Here is a 19,546-nt window from a genome sequence, read left to right on the forward strand (position 1 = left end):
TCAAAGTGATATTCGCAGTATTTCACGGCCACAGTCCATCTTATATTGCCTAATACCTCCTAATATGCTTAATGCTTCCTTTTTGCTCAACAATGTTGACAAGCATGTAATCTGTTTCTAGATTTATTGGTTCGGAATGGTTCTGCCTTCATAAATGTCTCTCTCAAGAGTTGTTCTGGCCGGAAAGCTGCATTGAGGGAGAGACAGACATACGACAAATTTTCGCGTTTAAGGAGCCCCCAGACGGACCATCGTCTTTAAAAGCCCGTGTCGGGGCCGGGAGTCGGTAAACGCCTCCTTGCGAAGCATTCCAGAGCACGAGGCGTTCCACAGCGCGACCTTAAAACTCTCCACGCCAGCACACCGCAGATGGGGTTATCGGAAGAGGGCAGCCAAACGAGCGAACAACCAAGCAGCGGAATTCACCATTGTCGCTAACTCTCCCATTTGACGGCGGAGGCAGGAACGAGCGGCGGCGCCACGCGCAGGAAACGAATCGAAGCCATCCCAAAGTATTCCACGCGGCAAGATTACAAAGCCCTGCGACAACGCTAGCGGGGAGCGATGGATCTCGGGCGTTTTCTCATCCTCAACTCGAAAGAAGTGCTTAGGTGGCCTTTGACCTTTTTTTTTTTTTTTTGCGGCCTTCTGTTGCGCAAGTGCGCCCAACGGCATAATCTAAGCGAAACTGTTTAACAGCCCCGGTACAGCAATGAAGGCCAGGTGGCCGCCATGGGTGATATTCGAGGGCTCTCATGTGGCAAACTCATGCCGAATGGAGGACGTGTTTTTGAGGGACTTGGTTCGTCCTGGAAACCCTAATCACCGGCGGTCAAAGCTAAGCCCACTCGCATTCTCCTCGCGCTGCCTGCCTCCTCGCGCTCGCGGTGGGTTCAACCGCCAGGAAGGTCCGCGGAGGAAGAAGGGCACGCGTGCAGCGCCGGAAAGACTCGTGCGGATGAGGAGGAGGTGTCACCGTTTGAAAAAGGCAACAGCCGAGCCACCCTCCGGGGATGGCAGGCCGGGGTGGTGTGGGCAAGTTCCGATTAAATCCCCTTCATCGGCTGATAAATCAAATTTGTGTGAATAAATCAAATAAATCAAATCAAATAACAAATCATTACAATAAATAACAAATCAAATTACAATAAATCAAATTTGTGTGAAAACGGTCGTAGCACATGCGCCACCAGGCTTGTCCTGGAGGCATATCATCACACATTCGATTAGATTCCGAGGTGTTTCTAGTTGGTTGATTATAGGGTTAACGCGCCGACGCAACGCAGGCGATGAGGCGCGCCGTAGTGGAGGGCTCCGGATTAATTTTGACCGCCTGGAGGCGTTTTTGCTTTTCGCCTCCATCAGAAAAGCGCCCGCCGCGGCCGGGAATCGAACCCGAGACCTCGTGCTCAGTAGCACTTTATTCTAGTTCACTCTAGTAGCACGATGCCTGGCGGTTCGAACCCTCTCCGACGGGGGAGCAGGGAAGAACGGGTCTGCGCCGCTCGCCGGCTTTCCGCGCCGGCCAAGCTCCCTGAGAAGAGCACTGACCTCGCAGCTCACGTGACCGGGGCGCGCACGCGGCGCCGCAAGTGAAGACGTACGTTTAGCCACTGAGCCACCGCGGCGTGTTGAGGTGCTTATAGTACAGGACTGAAGCGAATAGGTATTTGTGCAAAGTTTGGGGGCAAAGGTCACAGGAAAGCTGTCGGAAGGGGTGCTCGTTTTGCTGTCAACAAGCTATGAAGACTGCCATAACAATCACGGCGGTGACTACAGTGGCGCCACCTTACGGCGGCGACTATAAAGAAAGGCTTTTCGCGGCGCGACTGACTCTTAATTCGTCGTTCTCTAGCCGTAACTAAAAGGACTTGGCAGCTTTGAGCCGTACTGGCGGGGCGTCGACGTTGCTGTCGCACGCCAAAAGAAAAGGACACGTGGCTGATAGCAGGCTACCTGGCTGGGGAGAGTGGTTCAAAAGCATTTTCGCGCAAAAAGTAGCCTGTGCACATGGCTTCAAGAAAGTTAAGCCGAGTTTACAGGCTTAAACTTGAAGCAGCTTCTTGGAAAACGGGGTGTCATCTTGAGGGGGGCCTGCCCGTCCGGGCGCCACTGCGGACTGGGAGAAAAGAATTTAAGACGAACAGAAACTGAGGGAGGGAGTACCGAGGCGCAACAAACAACAAAATCAAGAACGGGCGAGGAGGGATGGATCCGCAGGAACGCCTCAACGTTGGGGACAAACAAGATGTGGTAAGGGGCGGGGGGGGCTTAGTACTGAAGACATATGACAGGTGTAGCCCAGAGACAGAAGATGCAGTAATTGTCTCGGCGTTTCTTTTTCTTCTTTCTTTCGCATTCATTTCCAGTCGGCACGAAACTTTCGTTACCGTAGCGTTCGATTAAATACGGTAGTTTTAACAGCGGAGTTGTTTAGGCTTGAGCTTGGTCCGGTGGCGTTGGCACAAAAAATACAAACAAAAAACTTCGGTGCCTGTAAAGGGTATACACCACCGCAGATAGGGCAGTTATAAATAAATTATAACTGTGAAGCCGGCTTTCATGCCTGCTCGAGTGCGAGCACAAGGGACATATGCGTATCTGCACCCGTTACTATACCATTTTAAAGGTGATCGTTTTTCTTAGGCTACTAAAACGCGAGAAAAAACATTGGCGCATCTTGCACTATACTCGGTTACAACTCAAGAACGGCACCACCTCATGTAGTGTATCACTCCACCAAAGCGCCGGACCCGTGACGTCAGTGCGCGCGCGTTTTGAAAGGGGTTTGTTATGAATGCGTGATATCGTCTGCCTTGTCTCTCGCAGTTTGTTTGTCGTCACTGGAGTCGTTAATAAGCATATTAAGTCCAAAAAATCACGGGGACGGCTCACGCCATGTTCAAAATATTCCCAGTAACGCCCTACTTGCGCCGCGCGGAGAAACATCCGGCTACGGTGATAAGGCACAGCGGCAACTTCCGGTGCCGTTCTTAAGTTGTCACCGAGTGTAGTGGTGCACGGCTGGAGAAACAGCGTAGCTGGTCGACCTATAGCTTCTTTGCCCCCCCCTTCCCCCCTGGGATCCGCTGTCGTGTGTAGGCGACCGACCGGAACGGCCTTATAAAATCCGTAAAAACTTGACGTCACATCTCAACACTTAGCACAGCCTCGCAAAAACATCGCAAAACCTAGCAAAAGTTAGCAAAACCGGAAGAAGCTAGGTCAACCCCGGCTCTGCTGTTTCTCCAGCCCCTGCACCGCCAGTGCAAGATGCGCCATTGTTTTTTTAGGGGGGCGGGGGGGGGTGCTACCTAAACGTGAGAATGTTGGTCTGTCTGTCTGTCATACGATTCAGCCAACCGGCCAAAAATGTTGAACCCGGAGTATGCGTAGCAGGCCCGTTCCAAAGCTATACTCAAATTGTTGGCATGGCTCGTGCAGGTTCACATTTTTCGGCGCAAAGGAAACCTCGGACACACTTAAGGCGAAACACATGAGCACATGACTGCATAACTGAGATTACCAGCGCTCTTTTAGCTAAGAATACACGTTGGGTTGGGTGTTACGGCAACAACGAAAAAAAAAAAAAAAGCGCGTTGAAACGACTTTGAAAAGAAAGGCTAAAACGGTACAGGCTAAAACGAGCTAAAACGGTACAAACGGTACAGAAAGGCTAAAACGGTACAGACTAAAACGGTACAGGCTAAAAGAAAGGCTAAAACGAGCTGCTACGGGTACAGCAAAAACCAGAGGTGACAAGAGTTGGCGCTCGGACAGTGTGAAGGCGGAGAATTGAATTGAGCAAGCCGTTATTGTATTGATCATGGGAGGAGAGGAAAAGTATGCGATGAATGTGAGGGGGAGAGGGGGTTAAATGGAAGGTGCTGCAAACGACTATCGTTTTTCGAAGACATTTGAAGCGAAGCAAGCAGATACTCGGGCCATTTTTTTCTTACAACACAGAACCTCCCTTCCGCAACAACAACTTTCTGCGCTCTCTCGTAACTTTTGATCCGCTTGCATCTCTCCAATCCGTCCTGCTGCACTCAACGCCGATGCTGTACGCTGGTTTGCTATTTCTGTCCCTAAGGTCGTGGGTTTCAAGTTTTACACACTAAGGCAAGTTAAGAATGGCTATAGGTCATGTAGTGCATACTCCGCCCAAGCGACAGACCCAGATGTCAGTGCGCGCGCGCCTTTTAAAAGGACATGATTGTGCTTAATGCGTGTCATCGTCTGTTCTTTCTCACATGATTTGTTTGTCGCCGCCACTGTAATTTATAAGCAGATAAAGCCGTCAAAATACTGTAAACGACTCGTGTCAGGTTCAAAACACTCGCAGTAACGCACTCTTTGCACCGCGCGGAGAAGCAGCCGGCTGCGGTGATAAGGCGAGTGTAGTGCGATCGACGACACTCTTCTGCAGTCCTGGAATGCAAAGCGTGAGCAGCGGTTCGGTTGCGGTTAGCTACTGTGTCAATTCTCAGCGGGTGTGAGCCAGCTGCGGGCATTGGTGCGGTTCCCGTGTCACGTACGCCCTATTGTTGTCCCGGTAAACAACTCCCCGAAGTAACTCCATCAACAGCGTGTCGAGTGTCGGCCGCAGGCACGTCGCAAGGTTAAACACGAAGTTTCGCAGACGTGAATCCTGTAAGGCACCCTTATCGTGGGAAGGGAAAGGGGGGGGGGGGGGGGGGGGGAGGACTCATGGTACAAGAATTTTCCGCCTGGATTTCTTCATAAAATACCCTAAATTCATGTGGCATCTTTGTTAAGTAGGAAATTCTTTACTAATTAGGAGAAAGCACTGAAATAATTTTTAAAAAATTTGAAATGCTTTGTTTGAATCCGATGCAAAATAGTATGCGAAGTGTCTCGTAGAGCTCAAGTAAAGATGAGTTTCTGGTAGCACCGAGCTGCAGAGGAACCCGTGATGTTTGACAGGGTTGACTTGATTACATTTCGGCACAGCGTCTGTCTTTTGCTAATTCTTGTCGATGCGGGCAGCTGCGGCACCGCGCGTGCGTGTTTGCAGGTGGGTGGACGAGGGTTGTGTACAGTGCCGTTTAAGCGAGGAAGTGGGAATATTCTAGCGCCAAATTAATATTCACACGGTGGTGCAGACCATTACGCCGTTCTGTCCGAAATCCCTTGATAGAATAAAAAAAAAAAAAGAAACCTTGTGACGAGGTCATCGAGCAGACAATATTCCGCTGCCGCGTTGTACAAGTTCGTGGGAAGTTCCCTGCAGAAAAGACGCTTATGCGACTCCGTGATGTTTAGCGCAAGAGCTTCCCGAGGCGCGTGGATCTGATTGATTGATTGATTGATTGATTGATTGATTGATTGATTGATTGATTGATTGATTGATTGATTGATTGAACATTTTGTATGCTCCACACCAGGGGATAGTTTGCATTTTTGAGTTTTTTGGGAGGCTTTGAAATACTTTTTACAGTAATAAAAAATTCACGGAAACTTCTGCGTGGTTAAATTTTTCCTTCGACGTTCGGTATTTTTAATTTTCAAAACATTTTGTTGTAAAGTCGCTCGTTGAAAAATAATTATTCCAGCTAATAAAAATTAGGAAGTCCTTTATGGGGAAGGGAAAAATTCAACGTTGGTTATTTCATTGCAAGGTAGCCGACCGTTCCGGTACCCATTAAAAAGTAGTCCAGAAAAGTTGTATTTCGCATGTGTCAAGGAGCCTAGTTGGATACGAACACTGTGAAAATACTCTTTTGGGGAACATTAGTGTTCTATAACTCGCCAATATTTTCCGCCGATATATTTATAGCTGATAGCTTTTATGTCTGTGGAACCTGGCAGAACAACATGCGAAATTTGAATCTGCGCGAAGAAAGATTCTATTGCCTTCGATATTTGCTGTGCGAAAACATTTCGCGTCATATTGAATAACCCCACGGTAATATCGCTTAAAGGAGCACTGACACGAAAATTTTATGTTGCACTTTTATTGCTTTTATCGATGCGTAATGGTCTGGCAAACCTGAAACAGCGCTTCAAATACTTCAGCGCGCGATAGTTAATTACATTGAACGGCCTGAAAATAGTTTGTTTCAAATTCCCGTGCTCTTATCCCGAACGGCGCATATGACAGAATCCCGGCCTGACCTTACCGCTTTGTGCGGACGTCACCGGCGTCCGCTTGAGAGGGTGTTGCGCCCGCTCGCCGCTAGTGGGGCCGCGCGCGTGAAGTTGACGTCACAAGATTCGGACGAGCGCTGTCTCGTCACTTCTTTTGCCTTCACGGGCTGATGTCACGCTGATGTCCATTTGCTGAGTGTAGGGTGCCTCGAGCGGAGCGGGCGCGCATCGAGGCACCCTAGCTGAGTGCCGCTCCGCGCGCTGCTCCGTCGGCGCGATAAATGAGAACCAATTGAACTATGTTCTTCGCGTCGCAGGCCGCTCATATTTCAGCCAGGGTATTCTGTTGAGTGAAGGAAGCGAACTGTACAATAATATTAACGCCGAAAATTGGTGTCAGTGCTCCTTTAAGAAGGAACTGCTGTGAGCCCGAACTGTGTGATTGCATTTAATACCCCTGTCACTCGGGCACTTTCAATCGCGATTGAGTCGATCCGGATAGAGCTCAATCCAGATCGGGCACCTGCTACACGGCGGTTTTAATCTCGATCGAGCTCGATCCCGCTCGAACTCAATCCTGGTTTCTCAAGCGCGATCGAGGCTTCCAAGCGCGATCGAACGAAAGCGGCGATACTCTCGTCCCCGCTCAGTAATAGCACAGTATGTGACAACTTCAACGCCACAAATTGTGTCAAATAACTTGACCCAAATAAGCGTGAGGTAATATTTACATAGGAATGACCGCGCGAAGTTACTAGACGCCGGCCGCAAGTACATGGTTAGCGCCATCTGGCGAACACGAGCGCAACCCGTGCAACTTCTCAATCGCGATTGAAACGTGCCGTGTAGCAGGGGCAGTGCGTCGAGCGCGCTCGAAGACTCGATCGCGATTCACTTCAATCGCGATTGAAAGTGCCCGTGTGACAGGGGTATAACACACACAATGTATGTATGTATGTATGTACGAACGAATGTGTATGTATGTATGTATGTATGTATGTATGTATGCATGTATGTATGTACACGTGAATACAGGGAGCCCTCGTTTTAACAAGTTCTCACGACAGAAAACTGGCTTCGTAATGAGTGCTACCTCGTTAAAAGCGAATACGGTTTTCTTCAATGCTTGAGTGACGAACCTTGAAACACTTCAAATAAAGCGGCTTTGTTGTAAATGGGGTTTTGAAATGGAGTAGGGGGGGGGGGGGGGGGGGTATCAAGCAGGGACCTTTTACATACGGAGCTTCCAAACAGTCCCGGCGAGTCGTTGACGGGGTGTTTCCTCGTTACGTATATCCGCACCATTGGCGTTTTTATGCTGCGCCTGCAGTATTCTCCTCCACCTGCTAAGCACATTTCTCCGCGGCACTCACGTATGGCCACCTTGGCCCTCGGCCAGAGATGGTCGCTGGGGGAGCGGCGTCGGGATCGCCGATGCGCCCGACGTCGACGACAGCATTGGCTCGTTTTGTCGGGAGCACGGACGGGCTCTTCCGCCCTCCCATTGTTTCGCGCCCACGACGGGGACCTCGGACGACTCAACAGCCTCGCAAGGACGGGACGACGCGACGCTACTCGTTGGCTGCCGTGACGCCGGTTTGTGCCTGCTGCCACCGATTCTGCCGCCTGCCAGAACGCCCACTCATGCTCACACACGGTGTATTCTTCAAGCTGTCTTCTTTAGCCGCGTGTTTTTAGCGTACGTGACGGTGCGATGTGTGTGTGTCATTGTGGCTGCCTTTTCTGCGGCGCGGTCATAGAATTTTTTTATTGAAGCAGGAACATTTGAAAAATAGAAGTGTCAATATTCCGTAACGATGTCGTATTTTTTTTTTTTTTTTTGCAACACGAGGTAATGTTCCTGGACCATCATGCGTGGTTGTTGTAAGGAACATTTTTGCTCAGCCAGTGCTAAAGCTTGTAAAATTCCTGCCTTTCTCTCTTTCTTTCCTTTTTTTTTTTGAAGGAGCCGTGAAGACGAAATGCAAAATCGTTTAATTTGAAAATACCTTTATTAAGCCACACCGCTCCAAAGGGAAGTTTTAGGGCGCAGCCCTCGGGCAGCCGTTGCCTGGGCTCCGCGGCGTAAGCGTCCTCGTGAGCGAGTGACCGAACGCAGCAGCGACGGCAGAAAGAAAACGAGGAGGAGCGTCTGGCGAAGGGAGAGGAGGAGAGGGCGGCACGCGCGGCTGTAGCGCCATCTCTCTCACTGCCTCCCCTCACTCGGGTTTCACGCGTCGCCGCACGTGGAGCGCCTTCCTCGCCCTCCCCCTCCGTAAGCGCTGGGGCTCTTCGATTTAGTCTCGGACTCACCGCGGATAGTCCGCGGGTAGTCCGAGGATTCCCCGAAGCCGTAGGAATACATGGGAAAATCGAATGCCGGACTGCTTCTCGGGGAGTCCGCGGTGAGTCCGGGACTGTAAATCGAAGAGCCCCGCTGTTTCGTTCGCAGCTAATCCAAACCACGTGACATTTAGGCGGGAAGTTCAAAGCCGATTTGCAACAGCGTGCTCTGTGCTTCCGTTGCGTGGGTAATCCGAACCACGTGACATTTGCGCGGGAGGTTCAAAAGTGATTTGCAACAACACGCTTTCCGGCAGCGGCGACGCGCTGGGAGATAACAGCACAGTAGAGCGCGCTGCCGTGCGTTCGCTGATCACGCGATCACTTCCTGAGACGCAGCAGATATGCGCCGTGACCGAGAAGACTGCAGTTCACGCTGCGGGCAAATTTCGCATTAGTGAGTATGGTAATCTTCAGTTCATCTTTTTGTAACCTAATATAGCGCGCGAAAAAAAAATTCAAATGTCGCGCTACATGAAGTCAGCAGTGACCCAATAGGAGGACACTAAAAACAGTTGTCCGTTTGTTAACTGCACACTATTGCATTACTATGGTACGATCAAACGGAACTAATTTGGTCAGCGGCCGCCAATCGCGCAGTTTTTGTGACGTCATAAGGAACGGGCCAAGAGTGGCTGTTAGGTCGCCACTGCTTTACTGTTTTCCTTAATATCCGGCTTACCTGTGTTTACTTGGCGTCATTGTTATAGTGGCATAGCGGGGCTTAACGAACGAATTTCGTATTTCGTCTTCATGGGCCCTTTGGCAGAACAAGGTTCTGAAATGTACTTCTTCCACAGAGGTTGCAAACAAATTATTTGTAGCTTCGTCGGGTATTCTTTGGTGTGCGATTCTGTCATTCCCGTGGACATTTTTGGTGCCTCCTCTTCGCGTGCAGGGACGAAGGCCGCACCCTGTTTGCAAAGATGCTTCTGAAAGTATCACCACTTGTAGTCTGTATCATGAGATCATCCGTACCACCATGGAAGGGGGATGTTATAGTTTGTCTTCGTTATGTGTGAAGTGCCTTTGAGGTTGCATATTGCAAACTTTGGGGCGCCTCGGTGCGTGCGTGTGTGTTGTGTGCGCATGCGTGCATGTATTTGCGCGCGTACGCGAAAGGACTATGTGACTGCAACTTTTCCGTACAGTATACGTACCTGTTGCGGGTTGCTTTTTACAGCATGTGTAAACTTTTGATCATATACGTCTTGTACATTCGTGCTGCGGGCGCTTTAAAATCTTTCAGAAAGTAACCAAATAAATGTCAACGCGTGGTTGCGCATGGTGAAGCGAGTGGAGTGCACATTACACCTGCTGTCATTACGCTCACTACTAATTACTCTGTAGCTATTGAATGCTTCTGCGGGGTCTTCTAGCGCAGTTAGCAGTAAAGGTACATGTGACGCTTGTGCTAAGTGCCATATTTAAGCCATGTCTTGAACCTCGGTGGTCAGAAACATGTCACTTCATTAAAGACCAAAAGGGGATTGTACTGAAGTCCCAGAGATTTCTGCAAAGATATATCGCTAGGTTACCTGCAAGTTAAAAGCCCGCCGTACGTGAGCTGGCGCATTTATCAAATGCTTCTGCTATAGTGTCCCCACTCTGACGCTCACGCCCGTCTCTTTGTTCCGCGGGACGTGCCACCCGCGCAGGTCTCCGGCCTGGGCGACACGTCGTGCCACTCGTGCCGCAACCGGGTCTTCCTGCTGGAGCGGCTCATCGTGGACGGCCGGCTGTACCACCGGTCCTGCTTTCGATGCTCCCGCTGCGACGCCATCCTCAACCCGGGCGCCTACAACGAGTGCGACAACGCGCCCGGAACGTACGAGTGCACCGTCTGCCCAAAGGTGCGTCTGTCTGTCTGCGTGCAGGCATAGGTAGACCAATTGGGGGGGCAGGGATCAGCACTCCGTCTATCAGCTCTTCTAGTAGCAATCCTAGATTGCAAAAACCACTGACAACTTGTTGTACCGAAACATGTTCTGTTAGCTGTTGGTGTGTTCTTTCCAACCCCCAGCTGCGCATGGCCTGCGATATCTCGTATTGATAAGAAAGTGCCCACTTGCTCTTTCTTTTTTTTCAGCCGAAAATTACAGCATTCTGTTGAACACTTGGAACTTAGTGCTCTTATACTGGTGCGTGTGTAAGATGTGCTCCTGCAGCCCTGGTATTTGTGTGGAACCGATGGATGATCACAGATATCCGGAAGGCTTTTGCACCTAAAAGGTGTATCGGCGAAAACACCATTTTTTGTTTTCCCGTTTCTGCTTTCAGGATGAAGGGCCCGAGTTTATCCTCCCGAAGAAGGCCGGTGAGGAAGCGTCTTCGCCCGAGCCCCCAGCCACCAGCACACCTGCCGTCGCGGCGCCGCCAAAGCCCGAGGTCCCCGAAAAGAAGCTCGAGTTGACGGAGAGCGTTCGCGTGGCTCGCAAGTTGTTCCAGAGCGCCATGGTCGCGGACGGCGTCACCCAACAGCCGACGTCCACATCAAACGGCGCGGCGGAGTACACGCCCGGAAGCACTCCGATGATGACGCCAGACACCACGCCAGACATGACACCCGATGGCACACCACAGATGACGCCGAGCGCGACGCGTAAGCCAACCACCGCCAAGCCGTGGGAGACGTCTAACTCCGGCGTCGCCGCGGCGGTGCCAGACGGTGCTGCGAAGAACGGGTCGGAGGACGCCAAGACAAAGGACGTCGACTCTTCAAGACTGGACGACACTGCCGCGCAAGGGACCACGGGCGGCGACAGCGCCGTGGCCAAGTGGAAGTCGATCCAGAAACCCGAACTGCCGTCGTTCCTCAGGAGTCGTGATGAGCCCAGGACGACGTCGACCGTCCGTGAAAATATCAAGCGCTTTTCGCAGGTTCCCGCCGATGGCGCCACGTCGACGTCTCCGTTCAGGCTCAGACGGAGCGTCAGAGACGACAAAGAGAACAATGCCGCAAGCCCGCTGCGTGGTTCAGACAGGTTTTTCTCGTCGAGGTTGTCGAGCGAGAAGGGCGCGAAGTTGGGAGGATCCGCCACCGATCTCGCTGTGTCCGCGGGCGGGGCCAGTCCAGAGCTCCGGAAGCAGCGAAGTCGTCAAGAGGAGGCGTCACCGGGTCCGGAGTCGCCTACGACGGAGAGGCTAAGCCTAAAGCTGCCGGGGGCTAAGGACCAGACGTCACCTGGTCGGAGCCCTTCGCCCCGCAAAGCCAGCCTGGACATGCCCGTTATCAAATCCGATATTTCCGCGCAGGACTTAATTCCGAAACCTTTGCCCCGAACTAGGACATTAAAACCTGGACTGACAGGGAGCTACTCGTTGTCAGTAATGAGCTCGACCTTTGGATCTAACGATGAAATGCGCGGGCGGGCAGAAACCGACGGCGCTTTGTCAGATAGCCCACCGCCCTTGCCGTCCGAACCACCACCGTCCCTTGCTTCTGACGACGGCTTCCCGGAAGAAATGTCAGAAAAAGCTAAATTAGCCGAAGAGGCACCGAAGCTAGATCAAGAACACGCCGTAGTATCCCGCGAACGAAGTCCCGCCCCGAAAGACAGAGACAGTCTGTCGCTTAGCCGGAAGCCAAGGGACAGTATTAGTCCAAACCGGACAGCTACCTCCATAGCGCCCCCTGGGCTAGACGGGGCGGTGCCGGAGAGCGTGGCACCAACAAAACCCAGCATCCCGGCCGTCCAGCTTCCGTCCGAAGCCCAAGACCCAGAGCCTCCGGACAAGGAACAAAGCGCGTACCCAACGGACCTCAACCCGTTTGGCAGCGACAGCGAGGAGGAAGACGAGCCAGAATACCCGGAGTCTCTAAATCCCTTCAACGACGAACTCGAGGACGACGAAGAGGCGGCAGGGTCGCAGGCAGCTTCGTCGCCGGCGCGCAAGTCGAGTCTCTACGACGACTCCCTGAACCCGTTCTCAGAAGAGGACGATGAGCGCGATATGTCCCTGTCAGGGACAACTTCTCCGTCCAAGCGAACGCCTTCGCAGGTGCCGTTCTCGTCTCGGCGTTCCAGCGGCACGGGAACGCCGCTCAGTCAGCGGTCTCTGAACACGTCTCCCATGCTCCAGCGGACCCCCATGGCCCTGCCGCTGAGGCCTTCTCCGAGGGCGCGGAAGAAGCACGCCGCGCCGCCTCCGCCCCCGTTGCAGGCAAAGAAGAGCGAGGGAGACGTCTCGGCCCGCAGAGACAAAAGCGAGAAGGACGAGGTGAACAAGTCAATACGCAAGTCCGACCAGGAGGCCAGTCCGACGCCGTCCAAGAACACCTTCGGCTACTGGAAGCGGAAGAAGCGGCCTGCACCCTCCGTTCCCGTTCCCGTGCGGAGAGAGGTTTGCGAAGCTCTTCTTGGACTTGCTAATATTTTGCTTTTAACTGCGGAGCTATTTATGCTTAAGCTTGGTCCGGTGGCAGCAAAAAAGAAAAAAAAAGCGCCGCCTGTAAAGGGTGCACCACCGCAGATAGAGTATTATAACAGTAAAGCTGGCTTTCGCGCCTGGTAGAGTTTTGTGGGGAAGTATTCACAAAATGATGGGGTATGCGTGGTATGCGGAAAAGAAACAGAAACTATGCGGCACATAGTGTTAGAATGCGAGGGTATCCATCCAAATCTACATGAAGGGAATATTGGGCTTCCAGAAGCCCTAGGATTTAAGGGTATCAGAGAGGAAGTTAACTTCAAAAGCTGTCGAGGGGACGAAAAGAAGATTAGAATGCTGGTGGACGAAAAGCAGAGAGGGGAATATTGCCTAGGACAGTTACCACCTGTAACAGGGGGAAAAAAGTATTTCGGGCCTAATAAGCTTTAGTGCCTGCTCTAAGCAGCGCTAGTATTAAACCAAGAGTGTAAAACATGGTTGTATTAGTCCTTTTTGGTAATATGACATGTCATCACCCCGCTTCAAAGGGGAAACCAATAGGAATCATCATCATCATCATCGAGTGTGAGCGCAAGGGGCATGTGCGTATGGCACCCCTTACTATACTTTTTTGAAGACGATAGTCTTTGAAGTAAAAGTTTATTACGTAAAGGCAATACAAACATTTCAGTAGATAGCTTTGCTTCTTTGCTTCGCTAATCTCTTCTCAAACTCATTAACGTGGATTATAGTTCATTTCACAAGCTTTGTGCAGCATGGCGGATATGTTACACGGCTCCCAGCAAAGCCTCCCTACGAGTTCGCCTAACTCGCTGTGACATTCTGGGAAGGGGTGGGGGCAGCTGTAGAAAAGCAACAAACAATAGGCCCTGGGGTTTGGAAGGACACTTCCGCCTCCAATGCTGGGCAGGTAGGACAATCCTGGTAGTAGGCCGCGTAGCTTTGGCCCTGCTGCGTGCAGCTTGTGCAATAAGCTCCACCGACATTGAGTGCTCATTGTCCTTTTAAAGGAATTTATAGTCCTTCCTGCGTAGCTAACTTGCGCATTGCACGTGTGTGTACAGTTTTGTAACTCAGCCCTTTCCAATAAATCAATGAAAATAGAAGAAAAATTGGACAGTGCTCCAGCTTCGCCTTTAAAGGTTTCGCCTCTTAATTAAGGTGGAACGCGATAACGCTATCGAATTCAGAGATGAGGGAGACTCTGCAGTGCGCCCGGCAGAGGCATGGGGCAGTGCATGCACCACACCTGTGCCTGCACTATTGAACCCTAACGCTGACGTCATCGTGCCCCTAGCGACGCCTGCGAGCGGTGAAAACTTTCCCCTCCGCCTCACTCGCTATCTGTTAAGGCAGAGCCTTATAATCCCGTGGTATTCGTAAGGTGCCGCAAGGGGGCGCTGCGGGATTTTTCGCTCGAGATACTTGTTTTACGTACTAATAGCGTGGTCGCGCTCAAGCTGTCCTAGTCAGCTCTCTCTACGTACGAAAGGCCGGCCGCCTACTGCACTGACATAGTCACACATAGTCACCGAGCGCCCGGTTTCCTGCATAAGTGGAAATTTTTTTAACGCAAAGCTTTCGTCGCGGATGCGCAAATTCACCTTTTGACCTCAGACACACCCCCTGCGACACACCCCTCGAAGCGCATCGCGTGATTCGCCGGGCCCACTGCCGGCGCTGCGCACAAGACCGCGTTTTCAGTCGTTCTGCTCACGTAGAGGCGGCGGGTCGCGGCCGCTCAGCTGATCGGCAGCCGACCGTCCCCGCCGCTTCCCACGCATGCACCGCTGGCTCGTCTCGGGCTGTTCGCCGAGAATGAAAGCGAGGCCGGGCCTCCTCCTGTGAGCGTTGCACGGGACCGAACGGTTTTGAGCCGTGGTCGGCAATACAGCTACATCAACGGTTAATCAAGCGAAACCAAGACTCAACCGTACTAAGCCAAGCTTTTTTAGGGGCGAAGCTCCTTAAGTCATGGGTCTGTCCATCCCTTGTGTCTCGTGGTACGTGACCGCCGCATGCTTTCGGAGATGTCGCAAAGTGGGCCGCGTTGCACGCGCAAGAACCGGCTGCAACCGGCAGCGCAAACTCAGCACCGGGAGCGCGAGCTTGTCTGTGTTCGCCAATGGAGGCGCGAGCGCACGTGCACTGCGAGGGGGAGATTTATTTCTCTATGGATCACGCAAGAGATCACGCCACGAACGCAGGCAGTCGTTCTCGGAGATCGAACGAGACGCAAGGACCTTTGCTCGTTTCCTCTCGTCTTGTTCGGGCACAAGTTCGCCCTAAATAAAAGTTCTTTCTTTACCGTTGTGTCCCATCCTACGTGACAAATTGTGGTGGAGGTGCGGGGTAGTCCTCGATGGCGCGGGGTCTTTCACCAGGTCTGGGCCTGGGAGCATTGACTCCGAAAATGAAAGTTGATTTGTACAATGTACGCACACAGTCTTACGTCTTTCTTAATGATGTAATGGGCGAACTTTCACGGGAGAGTTACGGTTACCGATGATCTCCCCCTCTCGAGCTTCGCCCCACTTATCATCATTCATTCCGTGGATATGGCGTGATTTTTTTTTCTTTTTGCTTTTCATATCCAAGGGTAGCTGAGCAAAGCCAGAACCATTTTTTTAACCTATTACGTTTCGTTTTTTCTTTTTTTTTTTGTCATTATGGCCAAGGAGCCCTTCCCTAAAACGACCCCTCTTTCAGTTTGGCCGCACGTCACCGGAGCAGTGCGGGAAAGCTCGTCGCCGCGAGTAGAAATTTTCGGCGCATGCTTTGAAGCTTCAAACTACTTTAAATATTTTTTCGGATGTTTTGAATAGCGCAATTCGATTCGAAAACGAAGCGTACTCTGCATTATTCGCTTCGATATTCGAAAGTTTTGAATATTCGCACGCCCCTAGGGAAAGCAGTTATGCGCGCCAAGAGCCCTCCACTGACTGCATCACACCTGATGGCGGGATTTGACGTTCTGCTGGTACTGGCAATTTCCTTGGCTTACTCTTCTGGCGTAAACAGAGCTTCAATGACTGCATTCCGACAGCCGTAAAATAACTACCGTTGGGAACTTTTGGAACTTAATTTAATCTCATCACAGAGGTACACTCAGAGTGAGCGGTAGCATCTTTGAGGACCTCTTTTGACTGCGATAATTCTACTCTCATTTATAGCAGTAACAAACTCACGTTTCCTGAAACTCTGGTTTAGTTTTGTTGTAATGTTCACCCTCAGTGGTTGAACATTTGAATACTTTCATCCGATGTGATGCATTTTTTTAGAACTTCTACGTGTCCACCCCCCGCACGGTGTATTTGCAGCTCTATGGCCAAAATGTCCTTGCGTCAATGCACACCATCATCATCATCGTAGTCGTCATTCTCGAAGGCCACCTGTTTTCAGTTGCCTGCGCTGATGGCCTGTTGAAGAAGCTGTCATGTTCCTGCAGATCAAGCGGATTCCTCTGAAGGAGATCCAGTTGGAGATGGAGTCCATCACGGCCAAGCAGGAGGAACTGGAGAGGCAAGGTCGTGAGATTGAGATGCAAATTCGGGACCGCAACGGCAAGTACCCACTGGACGGACACTCCGTCGTCGACGCCGCCGCTGGGTTGCAGGCTGCTTCAGGTTTGCGGGCGCTGCTTCTTTGCTCAACACTCTCTTGCCATGCTTCTCCTCTCTCATTTCTCTCTTTCGCTTTCTGTGGGGCTTCTAACAGTGGGTGGGTGCACACTGGCTTGAACGGACGGAAGGCAGGATAGAGGCTGTCAATGTAGAACAAAAGAAAAGCGTATGAAACGTATCGTTCCTTTTGAAACTTAGTTTCGAAAATGTTCCGTCTCACGGGCCCTACATTATCACCGGACCAGTGGCTTCTTGCTGGAGACTTGTTGGTCCTTGCTGCTGAAGTAGCAGTCATGTGGAAGAAGCCAAGCTGACAGCCACACTTGTCTCATAATGTTGATACTCAATAGAAGTGTGAACGAATGCAGAAATAAGCCACTTGCCTTGAGTACGTTCAAGCTAGCATTCACCCCATTCTGGGCAACTTCTTTTTTCTGCTTATTTGGTTTCTCTGTGGCGTATTGTGTTAATAAATGGTGGTTTTATTTTCTCCTGGATGGCGGTATCTCTTCCATACATCTGCTGCTAAAAAGCCAGCTAATTTGCCCCTGGGAATTAACTGCTGCGTCGTAGCTAACTTGTTTTCTTTCAATCGCTGATCGAGATCACGAAGTGTGGTTCGTTGGCAGCTCAGAATGACCTTGCATAGCCTTGTTGTTACATACTGTGCTGCCTACTAGTGGCAAATGCAATTAACTGTAACGCTCTGGGCTTCAAAGCTTGCTCAAAAACGTGCCTTCGTTTTCACCGACTGTGGGACATCCTGCGTGTCATTACGTCACACCCCGACGTCTGTGCGTGAGCTTTGTTTGTTTGTTGTTTACCTGTTTGTTTACTGGTGAGTGCAGACGCTGAGCCCACTGTCGAAGAGGAGGAGATGATCATGCAGCTTTTCGAGCTCGTCAACGAGAAGAACAACCTCTTTAGGCGGCAGGCGGAACTCATGTACATGTAAGCCACTCTGCTGCTACAAGTGGTTAATTTCTGATTGCTTCAAAGTGGGGGTTGGCTGGAAAGCGTTAGTTTTATAACCTCCGCACACTCTGCTCCTAGATAAGGAAATATTATTCTGCTTTCAAAATAACACTATCAACCCTGGTGTTTTCACTGGAGAGACAGAAAAAGAAATGTGATCTGGTTGTATGTTGAACCACTGAAGTAATAGGAAGCTTGATTTTTGATCCTGTGACATCTGAAAAGAAATTCAAAAACCGGGACCACACTGCCAGGATCCTAGTGTAGTGTTTGGTCACTTGTCTGCATTGAGAGAATGAGGCCTACTTCTAACGTACCTACAAATTTTGTCAGTTTTTATGGGGAAGAACTATTTCATTCCAACATAAAACAGCTGGAGTTGTCAGCACAAGATTACGTGCAGTGTTTAGGTGATCACGTGCATTGATTAGTGAATGATGCCAATCTGTGTGGCATTTCTGGCAGCTCGTTGATTACTATTTGCATAATGCTGCTCTGTGCATCACTTTTGAGTAGACAGATCTTGGTACAGTGCTGTGTGGTCCCGGAAATGCTGTTACCATGGCTGTGTGCAACTGTCCCAGCTCTCCATTCTGTTACAACTCTCGTGCGGCAGCAGGGAGGTGCAAGAACGAGTGTGGAAGCACTAGATTTTCGTTTTTTTCCCTACCCCAAGCATTGGAATACCTTGGAATGGAAATATTTTGTCACAACGGCCATGTGGATTTTTACTCACTGTAAACTGCTTTCATTCTCTGAACATCATTGCCATTGAATAGGAGGTGCTCGAAAACAGGAACTACCAGGTGTCAGTCAAATGAGGAATATGACGGTTTCTCCTGTATCTGTGACTTTTAAGCTCTTTTCAGCACGCACTCTAGCAGTCACTTTTCCTGCAGACCTTAGAAGTCATAATTTGGCATTGACTTGGAGTGCCTAGCATATTGTGCTGTTGCGGTTCTGCTGAAAAGTCTCCCACAGCGTGATGTGAAATGAAAGCGCGTTCGAGTGTTTTGAGCCTGCACTGTGCATGCAGCTTGAGCATCGTGTTTGTGACACTCTCTGTTTCTTCTCGCCTGTGCAGCAAGCGTTCCCAGAGGCTGGAGGAAGAACAGGTGGAGCTGGAGTACCAGATCCGCTGCATCATGACCAAGCCACGTGAGACCTGCTTTGAATTTTTATTTCTCCTGAGGGAAAGAGTCAGTTAACTGCATAGGCCACTTTGCTGTTCATGGAAGCAAGTAGCTGTGTCTGGCTGACTTCTTCTGCCAACATAGAACCCAGCAGAACTGGAGAAGGACCGTGTAAAACATTGTGTTGACCATGTGAAGCAGTTTTAGTATGCAGCACTTAAGTGCCCGCTCCTGTGGTTTCACATCGGCCCTCAGCGTCGGCCTCGTTGTAACCACGTGAAGGAAGGAGATTCCAAAGATAGATGAGATAGAGCGAGCAGTGAACTGGAAGATGAAAGCATGGCAAAAGTGTGAGGGGGAGGGCGGTGTGCCGAGGCCACGCGAAGCATTCTCGGTGGCGGCATTGCACTACAAGAGAACGCCAAAGTATAGTGTCTACCATCATGCATTCACTGATGACACAATCACTCCCTGAGTTGCAGCAGCTGTGCACTGTCACCGAGAAGACTGCAGTTTGCACTGCGCTCTAGTTCCGCATTGGGGAGTATTGTGACCGTCAGCCATTTTTTTTCCTCTTCAGTGATGCAGCCGGCTACAAGAAGGGGCATTAAAGGCCAACTGCTCTCAAATTTCGCCTCGACCAAATTTATTTTTGATGTGTAGTAAGTACCCCCAAATCAGCTGGGACACAAGTGGTAGCCCCTGGAAACACCTCGTTAATCAGTCAGAAACATCTAAAAAAGCTCCACCTTAGACCAGGCTGCACCTGCCGGCGAATCGCGTAAACAACCATGACACGTCTGTGACGTTCCAGCCGACGGGGGCGTCTTCCTCTGGCCAGCCACGCGTCTGGAGAACTGGTCGAGCTCTGCTGAGCACGCTTCACCCATTTGCTGCCCCGTGCATGCGTAAAGCTTGCATGCAGACCTTCTCCTGAGCTGGTGACCGTCCAGCGAGCTGCAACATCAC

The 19,546-nt window shown here is 50.9% G+C and overlaps 1 protein-coding gene across 4 annotated transcripts in view; it reads left to right on the forward strand.

Moving 5' to 3' along the window:
- The window catches only part of Mical-like (MICAL-like protein), a 163,384-nt gene that overhangs the window by 130,460 nt on the left and 13,378 nt on the right, over window positions 1-19,546 (forward strand). For 3 of the 4 annotated variants that reach the window (XM_077670976.1, XM_077670975.1, XM_077670977.1), the window contains exons 4-8: window positions 10,113-10,307; window positions 10,735-12,798; window positions 16,295-16,472; window positions 17,318-17,420; window positions 18,529-18,602. In XM_077670976.1, the coding sequence (XP_077527102.1) occupies window positions 10,113-10,307; window positions 10,735-12,798; window positions 16,295-16,472; window positions 17,318-17,420; window positions 18,529-18,602 (2,614 nt within the window). The remainder of the gene's footprint in view (window positions 1-10,112; window positions 10,308-10,734; window positions 12,799-16,294; window positions 16,473-17,317; window positions 17,421-18,528; window positions 18,603-19,546) is intronic. The other variant, XM_077670978.1, reaches the window with a different exon arrangement.

The sequence above is a fragment of the Haemaphysalis longicornis genome, unplaced genomic scaffold (assembly GCF_048455015.1).
Source record: "Haemaphysalis longicornis isolate Haplotype H1 unplaced genomic scaffold, Haemaphysalis longicornis Haplotype H1 scaffold_5, whole genome shotgun sequence".
In the NCBI taxonomy this organism is placed as follows: Eukaryota; Metazoa; Arthropoda; class Arachnida; order Ixodida; family Ixodidae; genus Haemaphysalis; species Haemaphysalis longicornis.